This window comes from Salmo salar, chromosome ssa14, assembly GCF_905237065.1.
Source record: "Salmo salar chromosome ssa14, Ssal_v3.1, whole genome shotgun sequence".
In the NCBI taxonomy this organism is placed as follows: domain Eukaryota; kingdom Metazoa; phylum Chordata; class Actinopteri; order Salmoniformes; family Salmonidae; genus Salmo; species Salmo salar.
In genome coordinates this window covers 71,253,984-71,281,011 of record NC_059455.1, presented here as the reverse complement: position 1 = coordinate 71,281,011, position 27,028 = coordinate 71,253,984, and the positions used below count along the sequence as shown (strand labels likewise).

General features: G+C 45.1%; 1 protein-coding gene across 2 annotated transcripts in view; it reads right to left on the bottom strand.

Moving 5' to 3' along the window:
• LOC106570217 (collagen alpha-1(IX) chain) overlaps positions 1 to 26,747 on the bottom strand; it is a 38,806-nt gene extending 12,059 nt beyond the window's left edge. The window contains exons 1-17 of one of the 2 annotated variants that reach the window (XM_014142303.2): positions 26,516 to 26,747; positions 22,509 to 22,594; positions 19,455 to 19,529; positions 15,164 to 15,293; positions 12,778 to 13,024; positions 12,309 to 12,458; positions 11,995 to 12,075; positions 5,026 to 5,043; positions 4,728 to 4,820; positions 4,498 to 4,533; positions 2,788 to 2,859; positions 2,508 to 2,552; positions 2,363 to 2,398; positions 2,182 to 2,205; positions 1,996 to 2,049; positions 1,535 to 1,606; positions 1,106 to 1,147 (exon numbers count right to left, since the gene is read on the bottom strand). In XM_014142303.2, the coding sequence (XP_013997778.2) occupies positions 1,106 to 1,147; positions 1,535 to 1,606; positions 1,996 to 2,049; positions 2,182 to 2,205; positions 2,363 to 2,398; positions 2,508 to 2,552; positions 2,788 to 2,859; positions 4,498 to 4,533; positions 4,728 to 4,820; positions 5,026 to 5,043; positions 11,995 to 12,075; positions 12,309 to 12,458; positions 12,778 to 13,024; positions 15,164 to 15,293; positions 19,455 to 19,529; positions 22,509 to 22,594; positions 26,516 to 26,544 (1,290 nt within the window). In that variant the 5' untranslated portion in view covers positions 26,545 to 26,747. The remainder of the gene's footprint in view (positions 1 to 1,105; positions 1,148 to 1,534; positions 1,607 to 1,995; positions 2,050 to 2,181; positions 2,206 to 2,362; positions 2,399 to 2,507; positions 2,553 to 2,787; positions 2,860 to 4,497; positions 4,534 to 4,727; positions 4,821 to 5,025; positions 5,044 to 11,994; positions 12,076 to 12,308; positions 12,459 to 12,777; positions 13,025 to 15,163; positions 15,294 to 19,454; positions 19,530 to 22,508; positions 22,595 to 26,515) is intronic. The other variant, XM_014142304.2, reaches the window with a different exon arrangement.
• Between the last annotated feature and the right edge of the window lie 281 nt (positions 26,748 to 27,028).

The following is a 27,028-nucleotide window of genomic DNA, read 5'->3' as shown; positions in this document are numbered from 1 at the left end:
GCTGGTTTTATGGTTTTGGTGACGCCTGGCTTTGAATTGACAAAACATTACACACAGCTATTGTCAATGTACTCTCCTAACATAATCTAACTTTATGCTTTCGCCGTAAAACCTTTTTGAAATCGGATAACGTGGTTAGATTAAGGAGATGTTTATCTTTCAAAGGGTGTAAGATAGTTGTATGTTTGAAAAATTTGAATTTTGACATTTATTTGGTTTCAAATTTGCCGCTCTTGAAATGCACCTGCTGTTGATAGGGTGCACCACGGGTGGCACGCTAGCATCCCACATAGCCCCAAGAAGTTAACACAGTGTCCAAAGAAGAGCCAGTTGTATACAGAATGGTGTCGTCTGTGTAGAGGTGGATCAAAGCATCACCCGCAGCAAGAGCGACATCATTGATATGTACAGAGAAAAGAGCCGGCCCGAGAATTGAACTTTGTGGCACCCCCATAGAGACAGCCAGAGGTCCGGACAACAGGCCCTCCGATTTGACACACTGAACTCTATCTGCGAAGTAGTTAGTGAACCAGGCGAGGCAGTCATTAGAGAAACCAAGGCTGTTGAGTCTGCCGATAAGAATACAGTGATTGACAGAGTCGAAAGCCTTGGCCAGGTCGATGAAAACGGCTGAACAGTACTCTCTTTTATCGATGGCGGTTATGATATTGTTTAGGACCTTGAGAGTGGCTGAGGTGCACCCATGACCAGCTCGGAAACCGGATTGCATAGTGGAGAAGGTACGGTGGGATTCGAAATGGTTGGTGATCTGTTTGTTCACTTGGCTTTCGAAGACTTTAGAAAGGCAGGGCAGGATGGATAGGGTCTAGAGTGTCTGCCCCTTTGAAGAGGGCCGCTTTCCAATCTTTAGGAATCTCTGTGAAAGATAGTTTAACCCTGTGAAAGATGATTTACAGTAACCCTGTGAAAGACGGTTTAACCACGTGAAAGATGATTTACAGTAACCGTGTGCAAGATGGTTTAACCATGTGAACGATGATTTACAGTAACCCTGTGCAAGATGGTTTAACCATGTGAAGGATGATTTACAGTAACCCTGTGCAAGATGGTTTAACCATGTGAAAGATGGTAAAAAGAGACTCACATCTTCTCCACTCCCCTCAGCTTTGCCAGCCCCAGGTGGTCCCTAAAACACAGCAGAGTGAGTGACAGAGATACAACAGCACACATCTCTATGGAGTGACATCTAAAACAGAGTGTAGATGTCTACAGACACTACAGCAAAGATCTCCAGCATTCGAGGCTGTGCAATCAGTGTCAAGTAATGCAGGAGTGATACTGATTATCACTCTACATCAGGGTTAAGACGTCAGTATAATAATTGGAGAGAACTCTTATGACAATATGGATAAAAAAAGACTTAGGTTAATGGGAAAGACCAAAGAGACAAAGCTACATCTGAAACCTCAACAGATAGAAACATAGGTCAGACTCAATTCACATGATGATACAGATGTTGAATTCACTTATTTCAGGTTAGATCCATAAGTAAGAGGTTAGCATCAGTACTTACCACAGGTCCAGGTGGTCCTGGTTGACCAGGGGGACCAGGGAGACCCAGACCCCCTCTAGGCCCAGGGGCACCCTGATAACAATAGATCATTGCATTTAGAGCTCAAACACCTGAAATGTCCTTCTAGACATTTCAGACTTCTGAAAAGTCTGATATAGATTAGTAACAAAATTGTCCACAGGATATCAAAAGGACCAATGAAACAGTACAGAAGGCAGCACATTATGCTAAAATTTGTATTCTATTCTACTGATCCATTTACTTTATGTTCATACTTTTATATTTTATTATTTGTTATTGTCAAAAATCCTGCACATATTGTATTGTGGTATTGTCAAATCCTGTACATATGACTAAGAAAACTTTAAACATATCCTGTATGTTTTTTTTGCTGGATGTGTTCTTGTTAATCAGTTATATACTGTAGTTATGTAGGATGTGATCCTTATTTGAACACTGACCTCAGGCCCAATGTTCCCCTCGTCTCCTGGAGTTCCTGCTTTCCCAGGTGGGCCCTGTAGGGAGCGACATACACAAGTTATACAATTATTCTATAGCCCCTTAGTAGGGCTCGATTAAAGTACTGTATGCTGTCTTAATGCCATTTAATGCCATTTAGAACATGTTGAAGAGTTTGTAGTACATACGGGAGGTCCAGCTGTCTCAGGTCCCTGGGAAATGAGAGAAAGCGCTATCAGACAAATCATATTATTTAGCTATAGAATGAAGTGGTCTGACATGTTCCATTGCTTCATGGCTATACATGTCAGAAAAATGTTTCCATTAATATCTGACGATCTAAAGATGACAAAGATAGTGGATACTTACAGGAGAGCCTGCTGGCCCAGGAAAACCTTGAAGTCCCTGTTATTAGACACAGAGCAGTCAGATATTAGTTAACATTGTCCCTGCTGTTACAGTTATTAGGAAGACATAGTTTCTTTAGTAGGTTCTGGTAAGAAAAAAAACTCACTCTCTCACCCACAGGTCCTCTTGGGCCCATGGAACCAGGCATTCCCTTCATTAAAAAGAGAAGAAATCATTGATTCACACACAATCTACAAACTAAAATGTTCTCTCGCCACCAGCTTGAATTCTAATAATATCAGTTGAGTGGTGGATAGCTGCTGTTAACGGTTCAATGAATAAGGTGATAGAGAACTACCCTGTCTTGCTCCACAAGACAAAATAGAGGTTGAGTGTGTGACAGGAGGTGTGTTGTGTGTGGTACAGTAGGAGGTAGTGATGCTTACAGCAGCTCCTGGTAGGCCAGGCATGCCTCTATGTCCAGGAAGACCGATCTCCCCCTTGTCCCCTTTGGCCCCCTGAGAAACAGACACAACAGACAGCAGAGTTACAGACACAACCGACAACCGAGTTACAGACGCAACCGACAGCCGAGTTACAGACACACCCGACAGCCGAGTTACAGACGCAACCGACAGCCGAGTTACAGACGCAACCGACAGCCGAGTTACAGACGCAACCGACAGCCGAGTTACAGACGCAACCGACAGCCGAGTTACAGACGCAACCGACAGCCGAGTTACAGACGCAACCGACAGCCGAGTTACAGACGCAACCGACAGCTGAGTTACAGACGCAACCGAGAGCCGAGTTACAGACGCAACCGACAGCCGAGTTACAGACGCAACCGACAGCTGAGTTACAGACACAACTGACAGCCTAGTAACAGATACAACACACATCCTAGTAATAGATACAACAAACAGCCTAGTAACAGACACAACACACAGCTGAGTTACAGATACAACAAACAGCCTAGTAACAGATACAACACACATCCTAGTAACAGACACAACAGGCAGCCTAGCAACAGATACAACACACAGCCTAGTAACAGACACAACAAACAGCCTAGTAACAGACACAACACACAGCTGAGTTACAGATACAACTGACAGCCTAGTAACAGATACAACAAAGCCTAGTAACAGATACAACAAACAGCCTAGTAACAGATACAACACACAGCCTAGTAACAGATACAACACACAGCCTAGTAACAGTCACAACAGACAGCCTAGTAACAGACACAACACACAACCTAGTAACAGACACAACACACATCCTAGTAACAGACACAACACACATCCTGGTAACAGTCACAACAGACAGCCTAGTAACAGACACAACACACAACCTAGTAACAGATACAACACACAGCCTAGTAACAGATACAACACACAGGCTAGCAACAGATACAACACACAGCCTAGTAACCGACACAACACACAGCCTAGTAACAGACACAACACACAGCCTAGTAACAGATACAACACACAGCCTAGTAACAGACACAACAGACAGCTGAGTTACAGACACGACAGACATCCTAGTAACAGATACAACACACAGCCTAGTAACAGATACAACAAACAGCCTAGTAACCGACACAACACACAGCCTAGTAACAGACACAACACACAGCCTAGTAACAGATACAACACACAGCCTAGTAACAGACACAACAGACAGCTGAGTTACAGACACGACAGACATCCTAGTAACAGATACAATACACAGCCTAGTAACAGATACAACAGACAGCTAGCTGACTAACATATTCAACTGACAGCCTTGTAACAGACACAGCAGACAGCTGAGTTACAGATACAACCACAGCCATATATAAGTAGGGCTCTGTACACAAGAAATCTGACAAACAGCTTTATCATCCGTCTGCATCGCTCGCCGCTGTTGCTAAGATATACTGTGGCAGTGCCAGTCAGTGTTTAATCAATGAAAGATGTGCAATTCTCATCAGGACAGACAGAGAGAGAGAGCGATAAGAGGCAGGCAAGGTGGAGGAGAGAATACTGATCTATTTTTGCAGCTAAATTGATTGTAAGTAATGAGGTTGAGCTACAGGATGGCAACAAAGAGTCAAATAAATACTTAAAGAATGAAACACATTTAATAATATGACATCTCGTACTTACAGAAGTGCCAGCACTGCCAGGTGAACCTGGAAGGCCCTGCAAGAAAAAAGAAAGACAGTTGTTATCCATTCTAGTCATTGATAATAGAGAAATAAGAAAAGTGCATACTGTCTGCCTAAGATATCTTACCAATTCACGCAGTTTGAGGAAATATCCAGCATGGTAAATTACATAACGCTATGGTTAATTCCTCATTCTACATGTAGTTTGGATGGGGTGGATAGACTTACATCTCTACCGTCTCTGCCGTCCTCTCCATGTGGCCCCCGGGGCCCCTCAGGGCCGGTGGGACCGGGAGGGCCAGGGATAGGCTTGGGGTCAGGCTGGAGGGAGAAGAGACACCACAGTCGATGAGTACATGAGAAGGAGTGAAGGCCACTCTGAGGGGAGTGGAGAAGCTTCTTACTCCAGCCAGAGTTTGATTGTGCCACTAAAGTAACAAAGCATCAAGGCAATTAGGCAACAGAGCATTGAAGTAGATTATTTGCCCCAAAAAACACCAAGAAAAAAAGGAAGAAAGATAAATACCTCAGCATTGGCATACATCTGAAGAAGCAAGAGAAATAAGAAACATGTAGAGTTAGTGAAGTAGTCACACCACCTTCACCCAGAGTGTCAGAAGAAGCTAAAGCACCTGTCCAAAAGAAACCCTCAAAGCTAGAGGGAATAGACCATTGTCAAATTGATATTTCAATCATAAAGAAAGACAGGACTTTTTTCTGCAGTCTACGGGACAATAGGACTCTACCCACTCAATAAAGCATGTATTCCAATATACAATTCTGACCTGAGGAGTCAGACTTTAATATGTTGACAAAATGGGGCTGAATTGCGAGTGAGAGCCAGCAGTATTCTCTCTGTATGGAAGTAAGTGCTTATTTGACATACAGTACCAGTCAAAAGTTTGGAAACACCTACTCATTCAAGAGTTTTTCTTTATTTTTACTATTTTCTACATTTAAGAAAAATTGTGAAGACATCAAAAGTATGAAATAAAACATTTGGAATCATGTAGTAACCAAAAAAGTGTTAAAATTATGAAAATATATTTTAGTTTTTAGATTCTTCAAAGTAGCCACTCTTTGCCTTGATGACAGCTTTGCACACTCCTGGCATGCTCTCAACCAGCTTCACCTGGAATACTTTTCCAACAGTCTTGAAGGAGTTCCCACACATGCTGAGCACTTGTTGGCTGCTTTTTCTTCACTCTGCCGTCCAACTCATCGCAAACCATTTCAATTGGGTTGAGGTCGGCTGATTGTGGAGGCCAGGTCATCGGATGCAACAACATCACTCTCCTTCTTAGTCGAATAGCCCTTGTGTTTTGGGTCATTGTCCTGTTAAAAAACAAATGATAGTCCCACGAAGCGCAAACCAGATGGGATGGCGTATCACTGCGGAATGCTTGAATTCTAAAGAAATCACAGACAGTGTCACCAGCAAAGCCCCCCACACCATCACACCTCCTTCTCCATGCTTCACGGTGGGAAACACACATACGGAGATCCTCCGTTCACCTACTCTGTGTCTCACAAAGACATGGCGATTGGAACCAAATCAGAAATTTGGACAGATATCCACCAGTCTAATGTCCATTGCTCATGTTTCTTGGCCCAAGCAAGTCTCTTCTTATTATTGGTGTCCTTTAGTAGTGGTTTCTTTGCAGCAATTAAACCATGAAGACCTGATTGACACAGTCTCCTCTGAACAGTTGATGTTGAGATGTGTCTGTTACTTGAACTCTGAGGCTATTTGTCACCAGCGTCGAAAGGATTAGACCAAGGCGCAGCGTGTTGAGTGCTCATTCTTTACTTTTAATGAGTAACACTTCACAAGAAAAAACAAACGACAGCCAACAGTTCCGTAAGATACATAGACTATACGGAAAACAACCACCCACAAACTCAAAGGAAAACAGGCTGCCTAAGTATGGCTTCCAATCAGAGACAACGAAAGACACCTGCCTCTGATTGGAAACCATACTCGGCCAAACCTGGAAAATGAAACATAGAAAAGTAAAACTAGAACACATTCCCCTAGAAACAAACAAACCCCAAAACACACAAAACAACCCCCCTGCCAAGCCCTGACCATTCTACTATGGCAAATGACCCATTTCACTGGTCAGGACGTGACAGTACCCCCCCCCGAAGGTGCAGACCCCAACTGCACCTCAAAAAAAAAAAACACAAAAACAACCCCAAACCCAAAGGGAGGGAAGGGAGGGTGGCCACCGTCTACGACAGTTCCAGTGCTACACCCAACCCTTCCGCCAATCCTCCAGCTACGGAGGTGGCTCTGGCTACAGGCGTAGCCCCTGTTCTGCGCTGCCGACCCTCGCTGGAGGCTCTGGGCTGCAGACCGTTGCTGAAGACTCTGGGTTGCAGACCGTCGCTGAAGACGCTAGGCTGCAGACTGTCGCTGGAGGCCCCGGGCTGCAGACCGTCGCTGGAGGCCCCGGGCTGAGTGGCATCGCAGGAGGCCCCGGGCTGAGGAGCGTCGCCGGAGGCCCCGGGCTGAGGAGCGTCGCCGGAGGCTCCGGGCTGAGGAGCGTCGCCGGAGGCTCCGGGCTGAGGAGCTTCGCCGGAGGCTCCGGACTGGGGACCTTCGCTGCATGCTCCGTGCCATGGATCATCCCTACAGGCTCCGGGCCATGGATCATCACTGGAGGCTTCGTGCCATGGATCATCCCTACAGGCTCCAGGCCATGGATCATCACTGGAGGCTTCGTGCCATGGATTAACACTACAGGCTCCGGGCCATGGATCATCACTGGAGGCTTCGTGCCATGGATTATTGCTGGAGGCTTCGGACCATTGATCAGTCTCCTGTGCGTCTCCCCATTCTGGTGAGACCGGTTCCAGCTCCCCGTAGGAGGCCTCCGGTAATGATCAATGGTCCGGATTATTGCTGGAGGCTTCGGACCATTGATCATTACCGGAGGCCTCCTACGGGGAGCTGGAACCGGTCTCACCAGAATGGGGAGACGCACAGGAGACTGGGTGCGCAGAGCCAGCACAGGGCACACTGGGCTGTGGAGGCGCACCGGTCTGGAGCTCAGGGCTGGCACACCCCGTCCTGGCTGGATGGTCACTGTAGCCCAGCAAGGGCGGGGGGCTGGCACAGGACGAACTGTGCTGCGCTGGTGAACGGGGGGTACCGTGCGTATAGCAGGCGCAGGATAACCTGGGCCGTAGAGATGCAATGGAGACCAGGCACGCTGAGCCGGCGCAGTTCTTCCTGGCTGACGGCCAACTCTAGCACGGCAACTGTGAGGAGCTTGCACCGAGCACACCGGGCTGTGAGTGCGCACCGGCGACACAGTGCGCATCACCGCATAATACAGTGCTTGCTTGGTCACTCGCTCCCCACGGTAAGCACGGGGAGTTGGCTCAGGTCTCAACCCCGACCTTGCCAATCTCCCCGTATGCCTCCCCCCAAAAAAATATTTTGCCGCTGCCTCTCGGGCTTCCGTTCCTTCCTTGCCTGTTCCTCCCAGTATCGCCGTTCCGCTCTCGCTGCCTCTATCTCCTCCGACGGGCGGCGATACTCTCCAGGTCTAGTCCAGGGTCCTGCCCCATCCAGGATTTCCTCCCAGGTCCAGGACTCCAAGTACCTCCTCCCACGCTGCTTGGTCTTCTTTTGGTGGGTGGTTCTGTCACAAGCGTCGAAAGGATTAGACCAAGGCGCAGCATGTTGAGTGCTCATTCTTTACTTTTAATGAGTAACACTTCACAAGAAAAAACAAATGACAGCCAACAGTTCCGTAAGGTACATAGACTATACGAAAAACAACCACCCACAAACCCAAAGGAAAACAGGCTGCCTAAGTATGGCTTCCAATCAGAGACAACGAAAGACACCTGCCTCTGATTGGAAACCATACTCGGCCAAACCTGGAAAATGAAACATAGAAAATTAAAACTAGAACACATTCCCCTAGAAACAAACAAACCCCAAAACACACAAAACAACCCCCCTGCCACGTCCCGACCATTCTACTATGGCAAATGACCCTTTTCACTGGTCAGGACGTGACACTAGTAACTCTAATGAACTTATCTTCTGCAGTAGAGGTAACTCTGGGTCTTCCTTTCCTGTGGTGGTCTGAAGAGAGCCAGTTTCATCATAGTGCTTGATGGTATTTGTGACTGCACTTGAAGAAACAGTCACAATTCTAGACATTTTCTGGATTGACTGACCTTAAAGTCTTAATGATGGACTGCCATTTCTCTTTGCTTATTTGAGCTTTCTTGCCATAATATGGACTTTGTCTTTTACCAAATAGGGCTATTTTCTGTATACCAACCCTACCTTGTCACAAGATGCCGCTGAAGAAGAAGGAAGCCGTTTTACGTGCCCCCAGGCGATTGTAAATTATTTTTTAAATTATTTTGTACATAATGTTACATTATGACCGAAAATACGATGTACGGGCAGGATAGAACAGCGGCGTCTGGTAAGACAAGGGGTGGTGGTACATGTACTTTTGTAAACAACAGCCGGTGCACGATATCTAAGGAAGTCTCGAGATATTGCTCGCCTGAAGTAGAATATCTCATGATAAGCTGTAGACCACGCTACCCACCGAGAGAGTTTTCATCTGTATTCTTTGTAGCTGTTTACATACCACCACAGTCAGAGGCTGGCACTAAGACAGCATTGAATGAGCTGTATTCCGCCATAAGCAAACAAGAAAACACTCACCTAGAGTCTGCACTCCTAGTAGCCCGGATACTTTAATGCAGGAAAACTTAAATCTGTTTTACCAAATTTATATCAGCATGTTAAATGTGCAACCAGAGGAAAAATAACTCTGGCCCACCTATACTCCACACACAGCGATGCATACAAAGCTCTCCCTTGCCCTCCATTTGGCAAATCTGACCATAATTCTAACCTCCTGATTCCTGCTTATAAGCAAAAATTAAAGCAGGAAGCACCAGTGACTAGATCAATAAAAAAAATGGTCAGATGAAGCAGATGCTAAGCTACAGGACTGTTTTGCTAGCACAGACTGGAATATGTTCCGGGATTCCTCCAATGACATTAAGGAGTACACCACATCGGTCATTGGCTTCATCAATAAGTGCATCTACGACGTCGTCCCCTCAGTGACGATACATACATACCCCAACCAGAAGCCATGGATTACAGGCAGCATCCTCACTGAGCTAAAAGCTAGAGCTGCCGCTTTCAAGGAGCCCTCCGACGAACCATCAAACAGGCAAAGCGCTAATATAGGACTAAGATCGAGTCGTACTACATGGCTCTGATGCTAGTCGGATGTGATAGGGCTTGCAAACCATTACAGACTACAAAGGGAAGCATAGCCGAGAGCTGCCCAATGACACAAGCCTACCAGATGAGCTAAACTACTTCTATGCTTGCTTCAGAGGCAAATAAAACTGAAACATGCTGTTCCGGAAGACTGTGTGATCACGCTCTCCTCAGCCGATGTGAGTAAGACCTTTCAACAGGTCAACATTCACAAGGCCTCAGGGCCAGACAGATTACCAGGACGTGTACTCTGAGCATGCGCTGACCAACTGGCTAGTGTCTTCACTGACATTTTCAACCTCTCCCTGTCTGAGTCTGTAATACCAACATGTTTCAAGAAGACCACCATAGTCCCTGTGCCCAAGAACACTAAGGTAACCTGCTTAAATGGCTACCGACCCGTAGCACTCACGTCTGTAGCCATGAAGTGCTTTAAAAGGCTGGTCATGGCTCACATCAACATCATTATCCCAAAAACCCTAGATCCACTCCAATTTGCATACCGCACCAACAGATCCACAGATGATGCAATCTGTATTGCACTCCACACTGCTCTTTCACACCAGGACAAAAGGAACACCTATGTGAGAATGCTATTCATTGACTACAGCTCAGCGCTCAACACCATAGTGCCCTCAAAACTCATCACTAAGCTAAGAACCTTGTGACTAAACACCTCCCTCTGAAACTGGATCCTGGACTTCCTGACGGGCTGTCCCCAGGTGGTAAGGGTAGGTAAAAACACATCCGCCACGCTGATCCTCAACACAGGGGCCCCTCAGGGGTGCGTGCTCAGTCCCCTCCTGTACTCCCTGTTCACTCATGACTGCACAGCCAGGCACAACTCCAACACCATCATTAAATTTGCCGATGACACAACAGTGGTAGGCCTGATCACCGACAACAATGAGACAGTCTATAGGAAGGAGGTCAGGGACCTGGCCATGTGTTGCCAGGACAACAACCTCTCCTTCAATGTGATCAAGACAAAGGACATGATTGTGGACTACAGGAAAAAGAGGACCGAGCACGCCCCCATTCTCATGGACGGGGCTGCAGTGGAGCAGGTTGAGAGCTTCAAGTTCCTTGGTGTCCACATCACCAACAAACTATGATGGTCCAAGCACACCAAGACAGTCGTGAAGAGAGTATGACAAAACCTATTCCCCCTCAGGAGACTGAAAAGATTTGGCATGGGTCCTCAGATCCTCAAAAGGTTTAACAGCTGCACCATCGAGAGCATCCTGACTGGTTGCATCACTGCCTGGTATGGCAACTGCTCGGCCTCCGACCGCAAGGCACTACAGAGCAAAGTGCAAACGGCCCTGTACATCACTGGGGCCAAGCTTCCTGCCATCCAGGCCCTCTATACCAGCCAGTGTCAGAGGAAGGCCCTAAAAATTGTCAAAGACTCCAGCCACCCTAGCGGTCCCGGTGCGCCAAGTCTAGGTCCAAGAGGCTTCTAAACAGCTTCTACCCCCAAGCCATAAGACTCCTGAACATCTAGTCAAATGGCTACCCAGACTATTTGTAGTGCCCCCCCATCCCATCTTTACACCACTGCTACTCTCTGTTGTCATTTATGCATAGTCACTTTTAGTAACTCTACCTACATGTACTATTACCTCAACTAACCGGTGCCCCCACAAATTGACTCTGTATCGGTACCCCCCTGTATATAGTCTCGCTATTGCTATTTTACTGCTGCTGTTTATTTACTTGTTACTTTTATCTCTTATTCTTATCTGTATTTTTAGAAACTGCATTGTTGGTTAGGGGCTCGTAAGTAAGCATTTCACTGTAAGGTGTTGTATTCGGCGAATAGACGGATAAAATTTGATTTGATTTGATTGCCTCAAACGCACTAAGAAGAAAAACAATTCCACAAATGAACTTTTAACAAGGCACACGTTAATTGAAATGCATTCCAGGTGACTACCTCATGAAGCTGGTTGAGAGAATGCCAAGAGTGTGCAAAGTTGTCATCAAAGCAAAGGGTAGCTACTTTGAAGAATCTCACTTTTTTGATTACTGCAAACTTTGACTTGTACTGTATGTATTGTAATCATGGCACTCCTACAGTAGTATAACTGGCCATCCTATCTCCTCACATTTTGGCAGGTGCAGATTCAGTTAGTGAAATCTATGTTGCTGGTCGATATGAACCCAAACCCAAAGCAAGTAAAGACCAGGTGGAGACAAGGTTGTTGTTGTTACCTCTGTGATAGGCAACTCCTGGCAGTTCTCTCTATTGGCTCTCTTCGGGTCACAATGGATCAACATCCACTGAAGTTCAAACTAGAAAGAGACAATGGCACGATATTGATCATATAACATGACCCATATGATAACGCTTACTGTAGAACAACGCACCACTGGGGAACCAACACCTTCTCAGCCTTAGCCTGATCCCAGATCGGTTTGTGTTGTCTTACCAACTCCAATGGTTATTGTCATGCCAAACAACGACCATAAGAGTTTGCAATACAGCACAACCAGATCTGGGGCCAGGCTATCCTTGCCCTGCTCACCACAACAGAAGCATCAGCGTCAGTATCCAGCCTCCCAATAAGCGTATCTCCCTCTGTGTTGACGGGGCCTTTCCCCTTGATGGGCTTCTTGTCCACGGGCTGACAGTCCACATACAGGGTGACCTGGTCTCTCTCCACCCCAATCATCACCTGTAAGGATATGCTATAGGGTTACTGTTGTTGATCCTCAGGGGCCACCGTAATTCATGTCATTGCGAGACTACTAGCTAAATAAACCAGTTTAGAAAATGCAAATTTAGTGATCAGTTATCACTAATTACATTGAACCAGGAGTAGGGTTGCACATTTCCAGTAACTTTATCAAAAGTCCTAGGCTTTCCAGGATTTCCAGCTTATTCCCTCCTGATTCCGGGATCTTCCATCCGAGATTTCTGGAAAACCGGGGAGTTTTGGGATAGTTACTGTATTTTGCAACGCTAACCAGGAGTGCCATCACTCATTCCATCACCTTGTGCCACTTGGTGTTGAACAACACAGAGAGCCCTGGGAAGGTGACGGTCTGCAGGTTGCCATCCTGGCCCATCAGGAAGTATTCCAAGGCCTGCTGGTCTCCATTCAGCCTGAGCCCTGCCTGCTTCCGGCCGTCTTCATCCACCACCTGCCACACGTTCCACACCTTGTTTATCGTGTTCTTGATCATACGGAACGTGACCATGACAGAGTACTCGCCAGGGAACCCCCGGGGGAAATTGAGCCTGGGTGAAGAAGAACAGAAGATGAAAATGAAGATACAGATGGGTGGGAGAGGGAGGAGAGAAAAGGGTTTATACATGAATGAGTCCAGTGAAGCCCCTGTGGAAGGGGTGGATGGACAGAAGAAATGGTTCAAACTTCTCTTTACAAAATCATAAAGAATGCAGTTCAGTTAGAGTCATAGAGAAGAGGGCACCGGGGGCAACACTTTGCAGTGGGTAAAAAAGCAGCTTTCCATCACATACACACAGCACACATTGGGTGGTTCTAGGATTTCAGATCTCTGATGGCGGCTAATGTCAAAGACACTCCATGATCACAAAGCAGAGGTAAAGCTGCTGCAGGCCACGTTTAAAAAGCATCACACACAGCGGCTCTGTTCCTTTCCCGCTCCTCACGCCCACGATAACATCATGAATGGAGACATCAATCAAACCCTAACACTTTTATGTCAAAGCACTTTCATTCTCTTTCTCTCTCTATCCCTCCATCTCTCCCTGTCTCTAATGCATGATGCATGCATAAAGCAACAGTTACAAATACTCCAAAGGAACAACGAGGCCCTTTATTTTTTCCATCAAACCCTTTTGTTATAAACAGAAGCAGAGCCCCGGTCGCTCTGATCAACAGATCAATTAAGCAGTCGTCCCGTCTCCGTCTCTAACACGTAAACTGCTCTCCAGTCTCCCCAGTCCTAAACCTCTAGGCTGGTATTCATAAAGAGTCTCAGATGCTGATCTCAGATTAAGGCCCCTTCAGTCTATTCATTATCATCTAAAAGGTTAAACTGATCCTAGGGCAGCACTCCTACTTGCCGCTTTATGAATACGAGCCCTGGGGTTTTAACTAGCCAGGCCAAGGGCTCCATAGGTGGTGCCTTTATGGACGGGAGCTGCAGAGCTGCAGCCGGCTTGTAAATGGATCAAGACAAGGCAATAAAAAATGAGTTTTCTGTAACCCAATAAAACAAATGAAGACCACTCTCTCTAACGTTCCTGCAGTGTGCCTATGTGTGTGTGTGTGTGTGTGTGTTTGTGTGTGTTGCACCTTGGGAGAAAGTATCTCACAGCCTAGGCCAGAGTTTGATGTGTGTTGTGTTTTAGGCCTCTATCCCCTGCAGTGACAAGGACACAGGTATCGGAAATGAACCTTTCTGACGACAGACTTCAAAGCCCAGACAGACTGGCCACTGGACTCCGAGAGATAAATGTTTTTGTGATTAGCGTCACGTTGTCCTGAGTGGCATGAGGCAGACTGAAAGATGTCAGTATGTTACATAACAGTTTATGTGAAAACAGGACCAATACAGGTAATTTGCCAGACCAGCAGTGAAACACCAGAAGACAGCCTAAGTTATGTAAGAAGGTAACCACGTAACAGCAACTTCTAGCCTACTAAGCAATATGAAAACAGTCTAAGCTGAAAATGGAAGATTCTGCACTGGTTCTCGTATTTGTTTTTACAGGGTAGAATACCAGGCTAAAGGATTCCCACACGTTCACTGCTTGATCTAGGCAAGACACACACACACACACACACACACACACACACACACACACACACACACACACACACACACACACACACACACACACACACACACACACACACACACACACACACACACACACACACACACACACACACACACAGTCTTTCTTCACACAGGAAGCTGCTCGGGCAGAATCCTTTATGAGCACAGACAGAAACAAGTGAATAAAACTTCAACTAAAAATGGTGCATGATGAAATATGTCTATGTTTCTGGTATGAGATATTTAATGGTTACACAGGGTCTGGGAGGGTGGGGTCCACTGCTTTCCCCCTCGTTGCCAAGAGATGCCAAATCAGTTCAGACATGTTGTTCTCTGCCAATTATAAGCTGTTCCACAGAGTGATAACACCTGTCTGAGACCTGCAATAATACAACACCTGCATCGACCCAGGGGAAAGTATTTATTATGTGTGTGCGTGTGTGTGAGTGTAACGATTATGTGTGTGTTTCTGGTTCTGGTTTCTTCATTCTTTCTTCACCTGGTAGGTATTTCAAAGCTGGCCTCCGTATTGAGCCATAATAATACAACACCTGCATCAAGCCTGGATAAGCTCCAATATCATGTTTATTTTTCTATATTTCCTTACCTGGTAGGGATCTGGAAGTTGGCCTCCCTATCGAGGCGATATGCCACCTGGAGAGGAGTGGAGCCCTCCACCTTCCTCACCCCCTTCAGAGGAATAACATCCAGCTGGAACTGGGTGATCAGATCAAACCCTAAAAGAGAGGTGAACGGATTTTCAGATATCTCCTGTTCGTTCTGAATTACACGATACAGTATTATACAACTGGTGGGTCTAATTCTGAATGCTGATTGATTAAAAGCGCATTCCAGCCGATGTCTATTCCACAAGTTACCACCTGATGAATGTATGATGTTAAAATGCCTATTTACTCTGTTCCATTTGACTGTGCAATCCACTGTCTCATTAGCCCAGCCATTCAATTTATAAACTATAAAAAACATCTAGACATTATCTCACATTTCTTTTAGACTAAAATTTGGTTTTCAACAGTGTAGATTTGTATAAACCTTACTGTCTGTCTCTCTGACATTTGCAACATTGTTCCAATATTCAAATTCGATCTCCAGCTGTCCTATAGTAATGAACGTGTTGGGAGTTGGGACGAGACAGACAGGCAGCGTTTCTTAGCCAGTCGAAATCATGAATCAGCATTAATGTTTGGATATATACAAAGAACTATCAATAGAAAACAGGTCAAACGAAACGAAGTGCAGCTAGTTTGCTGTCTTTCCAGCTTCAGTTTGAAGTGATTGTGTAAATTGTGTTGTTGGCTAGCTTCTCTGAACAACAGTGTCCTGACGAGAGAGCACATTTTCTATGCCAAACGAAATCATGCATCATTAGCTCATTGTTATGGATGTATCCAAATAAACGTCACTAGAAAACAGCTTAAACAAACGCAAATGCAGCTACTTTGCTAGCTAGCAAGCAAGGGATAAGAACGTTGCCAGCCAGTATGGCAATGGAACATTTAGAACGAACGACTGAAACGTCCATAGATACAGAACAAAAAGACTGAACGACTGGGTTGCGTCTCTGGCAACCGAACCGATAGAACGAATGACCAGCCGGCTTGGGTAGCAACCCTAGATTTGTGTCGGGACTATATCTTGTGGAAGGATGAAATAGTATGAATAAATTAATAAAAATAACTTTCTTAATTAAAAGATGTAAATCATTATTTGAATATGTTTGTAACCCGTTGTAAAAAAGTGATAATACCCTCGAAGCAGGTGTTTGGAGGATATATTGGCACGATTTCGTCTAGGGCCTGCCAATATATCCTCCAAACACCGGCTTCTCGGGTATTATCACTTAATTGTACATATCCCTTGAATCGTTCTGGTGAATTATACTGTATGTTATATAATGTATTTCAGGAGTAGGGAAATAAAAACTATGCACATCTGATTGACATGTACTGGTCTTTTTTGTATCCGACACATAGTGTTATAAAAGTGTATGGGCATATTTCTGGATCAGTTATGTTAAGTCAAATCAAATTGTATTTGTCACATGAACCGAATACAACAGGTGTAGACCTGGGGGGGGGGAATGTAAATAGTCTGGGTAGCCATTTGATTAGCTGTTCAGGAGTCTTATGGCTTGGGGGTAGAAGCTGTTTAGAAGCCTCTTAGACCTAGACTTGGCATTCCGGTGCCGCTTGCCGTGCAGTGGCAGAGAGAACAGTCTATGACTAGGATGGCTGCAGTCTTTGACAATTTTTAGGGCCTTTCTCTGACACCACCTTGTATGGAGGTCCTGGATGGCAGGAAGCTTGGCCCCAGTGTTGTAGTGGGCCGTACGGACTACCCTCTGTAGTGCCTTGTGGTCGGAGGTCGAGCAGTTGCCAAACCAGTCAGTGATGCAACCTGTCAGGATGCTCTCGATGGTGCAGCTGTAAAACCTTTTGAGGATCTGAGGACCCATGCCAAATCTTTTCAGTCTCCTGAGGGGGAATAGGTTTTGTTGTGCCCTCTTCACAACTGTCTTGGTGTGCTTGGACCATGATAGTTTGTTGGTGATGTGGACACCAAGGAACTTGAAGCTCTCAACCTGCTCCACTGCAGCCCCGTCCATGAGAATGGGGGCGTGCTCGGTCCTCCTTTTCCTGTTGTCCACAATCGTCTCCTTTGTCTTGATCACATTGAGGGAGAGGTTCTTGTCCTTGCACCACATGGTCAGGTCTCTGACCTCCTCCCTATAGGCTGTCTCATCGTTGTCGGTGATCAGGCCTACCACTGTTGTGTCATCAGCAAACTTAATGATGGTGTTGGAGTCGTGCCTGGCTGTGCAGTCATGAGTGAACAGGGAGTACAGGAGGGGACTGAGCACGCACCCCTAAGGGGCCCCGTGTTGAGGATCAGCATGGCGGATGTGTTGTTACCTACCCTTACCACCTGGGGACAGCCCGTCAGGAAGTCCAGGATCCAGTTGCAGAGGGAGGTGTTTAGTCACAGGGTCCTTAGCTTAGTGATGAGCTTTGAGGGCACTATGGTGTTGAGCGCTGAGCTGTAGTCAATGAATAGCATTCTCACATAGGTGTTCCTTTTGTCCAGGTGGGAAAGGGCAGTGTGGAGTGCAATACAGATTGCATCATCTGTGGATCTGTTGGTGCGGTATGCAAATTGGAGTGGGTCTAGGGTTTTTGGGATAATGATGTTGATGTGAGCCATGACCAGCTTTTCAAAGCACTTCGTGGCCACTGACATGAGTGCTATGGGTCTGTAGTCATTTAGGCAGGTTACCTTAGTGTTCCTGGGCACGGGGACTATGGTGGTCTGCTTGAAACATGTTGGTATTACAGACTCAGACAGGGAGAGGTTGAAAATGTCAGTGAAGACACTTGCCAGTTGGTCAGCGCATGCTCAGAGTACACGTCCTGGTAATCTGTCTGGCCCTGAGGCCTTGTGAATGTTGACCTGTTGAAAGGTCTTACTCACATCGGCTGAGGAGAGCGTGATCACACAGTCGTCCAGAACAGCTAATGCTCTCATGCATGTTTCAGTGTTACTTGCCTCGAAGTGAGCATAGAAGTTATTTAGCTCGTCTGGTAGGCTTGTGTCACTGGGCAGCTCTTGGCTGTGCTTCCCTTTGTAGTCTGTAATAGTTTGCAAGCCCTGCAACATCCGACTAGCATCGGAGCCGGTGTAGTACGATTCGATCTTAGTCCTGTATTGACTCTTTGCCTGTTTGATGGTTCGTCGGAGGGCATAGCAGGATTTCTTATAAGCTTCCGAGTTAGAGTCCCGCTCATTGAAAGCGGTAGCTCTAGCCTTGAGCTCAGTGCGAATGTTGTCTGTAATCCATGGCTTCTGGTTGGGGTATGTACGTACAGTCACTGTTGTGACGATGTCCTCGATGCACTTATTGATAAAGCCAGTGACTGATGTGGTGTACTCCTCAATGCCATCGGAAGAATCCCGGAACATATTCCAGTCTGTGCTAGCAAAACAGTCCTGTAGTTTAGCATCTGCTTCATCTGACCACTTTTTTATAGACTGGTGCATATTCACAAAGTGGACATTTTGGAATGTCAGTGTTTTCCCACTACTATGTTTAACGGTTTATTCTTGTTTCATAATCTTTATGCAAAACAGGGTGCAGTGATATGACTAACATATGATTCTAATTAGTTGTTCTCTTATACGTAGGTTTGTACCTTCCCTGCCTGGGCTCACAACACATTGTACACCATGTGATTTCATGGTAGCTGATGCATCTGTTCCTACCAGGGCGCTGGTACACAATTAACATCTTGCTGAGCTAGAATTGTTCCTACTAAAATCTATCAGGCTTCAGCGGAATATTTTATGTGGCTCATTTGAAATCTAAACGTGTCTCAAGCCATTAAGCATTTACACAGCCCAGCCCAGTTCACTAAGCAATCACAGCAGCTAGCTTAGTTGTGATGTTCTGTATTTTGCTTCCTCAGGGATTTCTGTAAACCAAGGCTGGTGGTTTCCTGTGCATTTAAAATGTAAGTCTATGTTGTCTAGCAAAGTGAAAAACCACAGGGACTATTGCTCCATACGGAGCCCCTTCTGACCTGGTCTGTTGATGTGAGGTAAGACTTGGTTACAGAAAGACATCTCAAAACTACTAGCTCAGACCTCCTGAGATGTATTGTATTGTTTGATACATACGTTGAGATATGTAATATGTCTTCCCATGCAGGTCTCCTTTGATTACATCATAAACTATATCCACATCTCATGGGACAGGGCGCAAGCAAGATGTGGCCAAAGACATACTGGAAGCAAATTGTTTCTATTTAATAGTATGTCCCACCAGGGATGAAGAGGACTAAGTTAGTACGCATATTCACAGAGTCATAGTATCTATACTTTACCAGGAAGGTCATCTTGTCCATTTCTCATGGGAGGGCAGACAGCTGTGTCCCCATCTAACCTGTTGAGATCTAACTCTGATGGAAAACACACAGAGACAGAAGCTTGGTTAGGATGTTTCCATTCACAGCATTTACATTTGAGTTATTTAGTAGACACTCTTATCCAGAGCAACTTACAGTAGTGAGGGGATGCATTTGTGTACTTTTTCCTGTACTGGTCCCTCGTGGGAATCAAACACACAACTCTGGCATTGCATGCACCATGCTCTACCAACTGAGCCACCAACCAAACACTGAATCAGAATTCACAGTGCCAACTCCATGGGAAAGCCACAGGGAGATCATGCAACGGTGAGAAAACAAGGTAAGAATGTAATTCACCTTACACTCTGGATTCATGTTTTATGTTGGTTATTCTTAAAGCTGTGGCATCCTATATTTGATATCACAAGCACACACACAGGTATGTAGTAAAGTATCAGATGCAAAAGATAACAGCCTGGTCTCATAGACTAGACATAACAAATTTAAAATGTAAATAAGGGACACTCATATTAGTATGTTACTTTTGGTAGGGTTACATAAGACAGAAGGTAGGGTGGTTGGTAAGGGTGGATGGGTGGGTGTATAATGTGAACGTCTAGCAACTCAAAGGTTGCGTGTTGAAATCTCATCATGGACTACTTTGCAATCTAACATTAACCCCTAGCTAATGTTAGCCGCAATAAATTGGAATTCATAACATATTACATGCTTTGCAAATTCGTAACATATTGAACATACCGAGTGTACAAGATTTACATTTACTATGTTACGTCTACCCCTGAGCCCAGATTGAAGATAATGTTGATGTATGTGTGTAGCTGCTGTAGCGTGAATGTGGACTGGGGTAAAGCCATATCGCTCGCGCTTGTAGAGCACAGGAGGCTGATGAGGGGAGGATGGCTCATAATAATGGCTGGAATGGAGTAAATGGAATGGTATCAAACACATGGAAACCCTGTGTTTGATGCGTTCGATACCATTTCATAAATTCCATACCAGCTATTACTATGAGCCGGTCCTCACCAATTAAGGTGCTGCCTGTGTTGTTGAGAAACTGACAGGTAAAACCTCTTCTCAGTTTATTATCTACAGATGTAGCATCTAAATTTGATCACCTTGTTGAAAACATGTAGTGTATTTGAGGGTCAAAAAGGCTTCTGAAGTTTGTAATTTCCACTTTGAAATTTCAGACTTGATTGTCCCTTATGAAAAATGTATGAACCCCTACAAAAACATAACAATTCACATTTGCTTTTTCTGCAGGATTATTTTCCGGCTGCAGCAAATGGGCTCAAATTTAGATGCTACATCTGTACCTGTGATTTATTGAGATGGAAATCTCTCTGTGGAACTAACGTAAAAGGCCATCAATAATCAATCACACTGTTGTGCTATAATTTCTGCTTTCATCCTCAATGTTTTTCTCGGGTGATTGAGTAACCTGTAATATTAGTCTTGTGTCTTTAGTATTTGTTAATGTACTATAACCTACATATCTGGCTGGGATTAAGTGTCATTGGATGGGATTAATTGAAAAAGAGAGCTACTGTAATGTAACTAAAAACCTGAGGTGATTTTTGAAATGTCCTTCTCAACTAAAGCTTTAAGTGAATCTTGAAACAATGAGAGTGGAAACATTTGATAATGTTTCATTAAAGAGCCTTGCTCTACTGTAGTAGTATCATCTCAATGTGAAACTTCTAAAGTATTCAGAGAACACTTCTCCTCCTCTCCTCCCCCTGTTTGATATGAGGATGAAAACGCAGTGCAGGGGAAACTAGGAAACAAAGATCTGGAAGTAATGAAACAACGCTGGGAGCCGGAGGGCTTCTAGCCTCTACTCCCAGAGTCAATAATCTGATTCAGCTCATTTGGAGGTGCAGAGTGTGGAGGCAACACATCTGGAAGACCCTATCGGTTCCACCATAACTGCTGAGTAGAGGAGATACTTTGGTGAGATGGTATTTATCCTGTGTGTTTACTAGCCATAAACACTTCTCTCGCTGTGCAGTGGGAGCTATAAGTAGTTAACCACTCCCTTCCCAATACCATGGGTGTGTCCCAAATAGCACCCTATTCCCTATATAGTGCACAATTCTTTTTTACCAGATCCCTACGGGCCCTGATCAAAAGTAGTGCACTATAGTGGGAATAGGGTACCATTTGGGATGCACCCCATGTGTTTTAGCAGCCTATTCATTACGCTAAACGAGCAGTAGATGGAGATGGACCTCAGCTCAGCTTTTACGACCCCGCTGAGTGCTATGAGGATGACCAGTGGATATAAGCAGACCATTTCCAAAAGGAAAGTAATCTAGCTACGTATTAGACCACACATCATGTGCTTGTACTGCAACAGTAAACCATGCTATAAGATGGTATTCACTTTACATGTTATAAGAATAAACATTTTGTTTGTTTACTGCTGTAAGTATACCCCAAGTCTGTATTGTATTTGTGTTGATGGTGAAAAACATCCCATAATGTGGATAGTGTTGTTGCATCTCTCTGACAGCTTGCGAGAGAGGCTTATACAGATGTAGGATCTTAATTTGAGCCAGTTTGCTACCTTAGGAAAATAATGTAAATTATTATGTGGATTATAATTAATATACATTTTTTTTGTAGGGGTTGAAACGTCAGGGCAAATCAAGTCTGACATTTTTAAGTGGAAATGACAAACTTTAGAATCCTTTTTAAACCTCAAATACTACAAGTCTGCATTTCCTGCTGTGCAGGACAACAACAGGATGATCAAATTAAGATAGGGTATCTGTAAGAATTAAGAAACTAGAGATTATCTGAATTAATCTTACAGACTAGTACAGTAGGCTACACTACATCTGCTGTTTCTGTCTTAATCTTAGATTTGCATTTGTGTTAAATGGAATGACTTGGGATAGTATTCTTGAAACAACGTGTGTGTTTTGATAACAAAATCAAATACCATATCCCAGTGGTGCACTGTTACGTGTCTATCATGAGCCTGAAGGCTTCTGGGTAACTTACGGCCGAGGGCAGGAGAGAGTAGCAGAGAGAGGAGGGCCATGCAGGTAGAGGGGTACAGCAACATCGCTGGGTGCTGTGGTCGCTTCCTGAGAGAAGAGAGAAAGAGAGAGGGAGAGATAGTGAGGGAGAGGGCGAGAGAGAGAGAGAGAGAGGGAGAGGGCGAGAGAGAGAGTGGGAGAGCGAGAGAAAGGACAGCTGGGTCAGTGATCTGATGTCTTCAGTCATCATGTCTACCATCTCTGGCCTGATTTGATAAAGCTTTAGAGTAGCGACACATCAAAAGACACTACAACTCACGTAGACATATCAATATTATCAGAAAGGAGTGAGATATGTGTCATACTGATCAGTACGATCAGTTTGATCAATGAAGACCTTATGACAACACAAGCACATGTTATCATGGAAATACAGAAACCCATACATTTCTCCTTTTGCAGGTAATGGGGGAAACTGTGTCAGGATGATGTTCATAAGCAGTCGAGTGTTGTTTTGCTGATGCCAGACATGACTGTACATTGTCTAATCATTAGCTCAACTCCAGAGTATGAATGTCTGTCCATACTAAGTAAGCTTACAGAAATAGTGAAGTAATAACTACACACAGTAAAGACAGACATTGTGTCGTAGAAAGCAGCAACAGTGAAAATGACTTGCTCGAGACGGCCATTGTTGTCATACATAGGCCTACACCACATAATAATGGACACCATGTGTTTGATGTGTTTGATACCATTCCACTTATTCCGCTCCAGCCATTACCACAAGCTCGTCTGCCCCAATGAAGGTGCCACCAGCCTCCTGTGGCTTACACATGAATGTGTACTACATAAAACCAAAACGTTGTGTTGTGTGTCCTCAGACCGCTCCACAGACTAAGAAATAAGACCTAACCGACTGGCCTTGTTTTCCTCATCCTTCCTCAGCCCCTTCCTCAGCCTCTTCCTCAGCCCCTTCCTCAGCCCCTTCATCAGCCCCTTCATCAGCCCCTTCCTCAGCCCCTTCATCAGCCCCTTCCTCAGCCCCTTCCTCAGCCCCTTCCTCAGCCCCTTCCTCAGCCCCTTCATCAGCCCCTTCCTCAGCCCCTTCATCAGCCCCTTCATCAGCCCCTTCCTCAGCCCCTTCCTCAGCCCCTTCCTCAGCCTCTTCCTCAGCCCCTTCCTCAGCCCCTTCCTCAGCCCCTTCATCAGCCCCTTCCTCAGCCCCTTCATCAGCCCCTTCCTCAGCCCCTTCATCAGCCCCTTCCTCAGCCCCTTCATCAGCCCCTTCCTCAGCCCCTTCCTCAGCCCCTTCATCAGCCCCTTCCACAGCCCCTTCCTCAGCCCCTTCATCAGCCCCTTCATCAGCCCCTTCATCAGCCCCTTCCTCAGCCCCTTCCTCAGCCCCTTCATCAGCCCCTTCATCAGCCCCTTCATCAGCCCCTTCATCAGCCCTATCAGAAGGCTGACAGGCAGGGTGATATGGAGTGATGGCCGAGGGTGTATATGGAGGTCTTTATTTGTAAGAGAGATGACATGTTAAAGCTTTGATCCGCATTAGGAGAAATAGCAGTGAGGATCTCCAGCATCAAGAAAAAACTGCTGTTCTATCAAGAGAGCAATGGTGTCCGCCGAAAAAAAAGTGTTTTCTGTTTGAAGTAACATCTTCGTTGTTGTAATATCGCAAACGAACATGGCAATTTCACCGCTACAGATTCCAACTTTAAGGAGACAGGGAAGACAGGGAGAGAGAGGGGGGTGCTATCAGAGAAATTAATAATGGCTTACTCAGCAAGGTCCCTACAGAGGAGGGAGGGAAGAGGCAGTTAGCCACTAACATATGTCCTTCACCATGGAGGACACTGCCCAAATCACTACAGGCTGGCAGCCCTGCATCTCCCCATGCCCATTAATCTATCTACCAGCTTGGCAGCCAAGAACAGCCCTGACCTTATAATGGTTATGGAGAGGGCTTTCACTGACAGGAACCCTGGACCACAGTACAGTACACCCACCAACACAAACCACTGGACTATCTGGATCAGGTAGCTATCTGAATTTGTTTGCTTTACTGTGAAATGATCTTGCCCTGCACTTCCATATATGGCCACTAGTTGTGTTGAGCAGCTTTAGTGTGAAGCATGAGAGAAAGAGAGAGAGAGAGAGAGAGAGAGAGAGAGAGAATAGAAATGTAGCACTAATTGGGGTTCATTCACAACAGAGATGTCCTTCTGTGCTATCAGCTTTTGGGCATTTCAATTTGCATTTGTCCTTAGATCCAGTCTGATGTTGTAATATATAGGAAAGCAAAGCTTAGCGTCCTTTGACGCCTTGTGTACAATAGACTCCCAACCCCTCGAGATAAACTGTCACAGCAAGCAATAGCATCAAAAACATTCTGACACTGATTGTCTGGGAAAAGGTTGACAGCGGTTTTAACATCAGCTCTTGAGCTGCAGAAAATATCTTTGGAAAAGCAATTGTGTTTTGACTTTTTCCTAATATTATGTTCTCAGAGCACAGATTAAACTATAAACCAAGTCAACAGGGCAACAACCTCAACAACTCTATTCTCAGGGGGAAATTCTAAATCAATATGCTGCATCTCAGACAGAGTCTCTAGTCTCTAGTACTGTGTCGTGAAAGGTCAAGGGCATTACTGATAAGAAAATAAACATCTTCAAGATTGTGCCTCTTTCATCAAGAGCAATTACAACTCTGTGATCAGTCATCCCTCTCCCTGAGTGAAAAGCACAGTGTGTGATCTCCAGCATCCAGAGCTTGTTTGAATGTTTTCTGGCCTTCTCGCTGTGCCACCCATATGGCCTTGTCTTCCAGCGTCCTAGAGCCTGGACCGTGTAGTAAGCCAGCTCTCCAGCTCTCCTGGAGTGACTTCATTGCCCTCATTTGTCTTAATTACACCAAGTGGACCCCCGTTACACTCTCTGCTGCTCAGCCTTACAAATTAAACCTATCACTCACTTTAATTAGTAAGCTAATAATTTGGGAGCAAAACTTTAGGACTATAAAAGTATGTGTGTGTGTGTCACTCTGGTCCCCACAGGAGCTATTTGAGAGGCCAGACTGCTTTTTAACAGAGCAATACGCCATGACAAAGACACAGCTGACCACCCCATTGGAGAGGTAAGGAGGAAAGGAAGGCTGGTTCTTAAGGTTTAACAGCTTTAATTTCCCCCGTTTAAATACCCACCAAACAAGGTTTATTGTCTGTGTGTGTGTGTGTGTGTGTGTGCGTGCGCGCGCGTGCGTGCGTGTACCAGATTATAAAGCTGTGCTATCTCAGTCTTGGCCATGGAGCTTCTATTAACCAGCCCCAATATCACTGGTTCATTTCAAGGCAGTATAAATTCAAGCACGACTATTTCCTATTTCTAATAAAAGATGTATAAGGATTTTTTTCCTATAAAATATTGATTTGTCATTATTCTAGAGTGAGTCAATGGTTCAGGGGAATCTGATACTAGAAATCAGTAAAAATCATTAAGTTTTCTTAAAAAAAAAAAAAATTCTGATTAAATATCTCACTAAATGTATTAGTGACTAAACTAGTTAATTCCTACCGAGCAATGTTTCCCTAATCTCTCCTATAGTACCCACAGCCCTTCCATTTATTTGATGTTTTCCAGTTGTAGCACACCTGATTCAACTGGTCAACTAATCACCAAGCCTCTCATTACAATATTTGAATTGTGTAATCTGGCTCTCGAATACATCAGATAAGTGGAATGGCTGAGGATACAAGAGGAAATGTTTGGGAAACACTGCTATTGAGAGAATGTCATATTGTTCATAATTTCCTAACTAGCAAGTCCTCAGACTAGAATGAATCAATCAATAAAGCATATATTACATTAAGACAACAGTAAGCCTGACTAAACTCTTAACTCACGATTTCCCCACACCAAGGTCAGAGTCAAGTGGAACACACTGCCAATCCACCCAGATATTACCACTTCAACATATAAATAACTACTTTAATAATACATGTTTCATTCAAAAAGCTCTTACCTTGTCAAGAGAGCACAGTGGTGCTCCATGTTTTGCTCCCGTCTAGGAGCGAGGGGCAACGCAGGGCTTTAAGTGCGAACAGACAGACAGACTGATAGCAGTGGGTGAGGTAGAGGAGCAAAAGGAGCAACAGACATGAACGTTAGGTTAGTTCCCCTTGAAGATCAGTCCTGGTGCTGGGAGAGCATGGTGAGGACTGACTGGTGGGACCAGGGCTGGGGATGCTCAAACTGGGGCTGAAGACACATAAAACCTGCTTCAATGGGTTCCCATTGGACAGGAGCTATTCAGGAGGTGGTGACTAGGTTTTATTACCAGCACTTAAAAGACATGTTGGAGGCCTCTAGGCCTTCCCTTCCTCCTGTTACACCTTTCTCCTCCTCCCTCCCTCTCTTTCTCTCCTTCACTGAGCCCCATAATGATATGTGTTGGCTGTGTGTAATTCTGTTAATAATTCTGTTGCAGGTTAGGGATAGGGATGCCGTAGGAGAGTGCAGAGTGATGGAGGAAGGA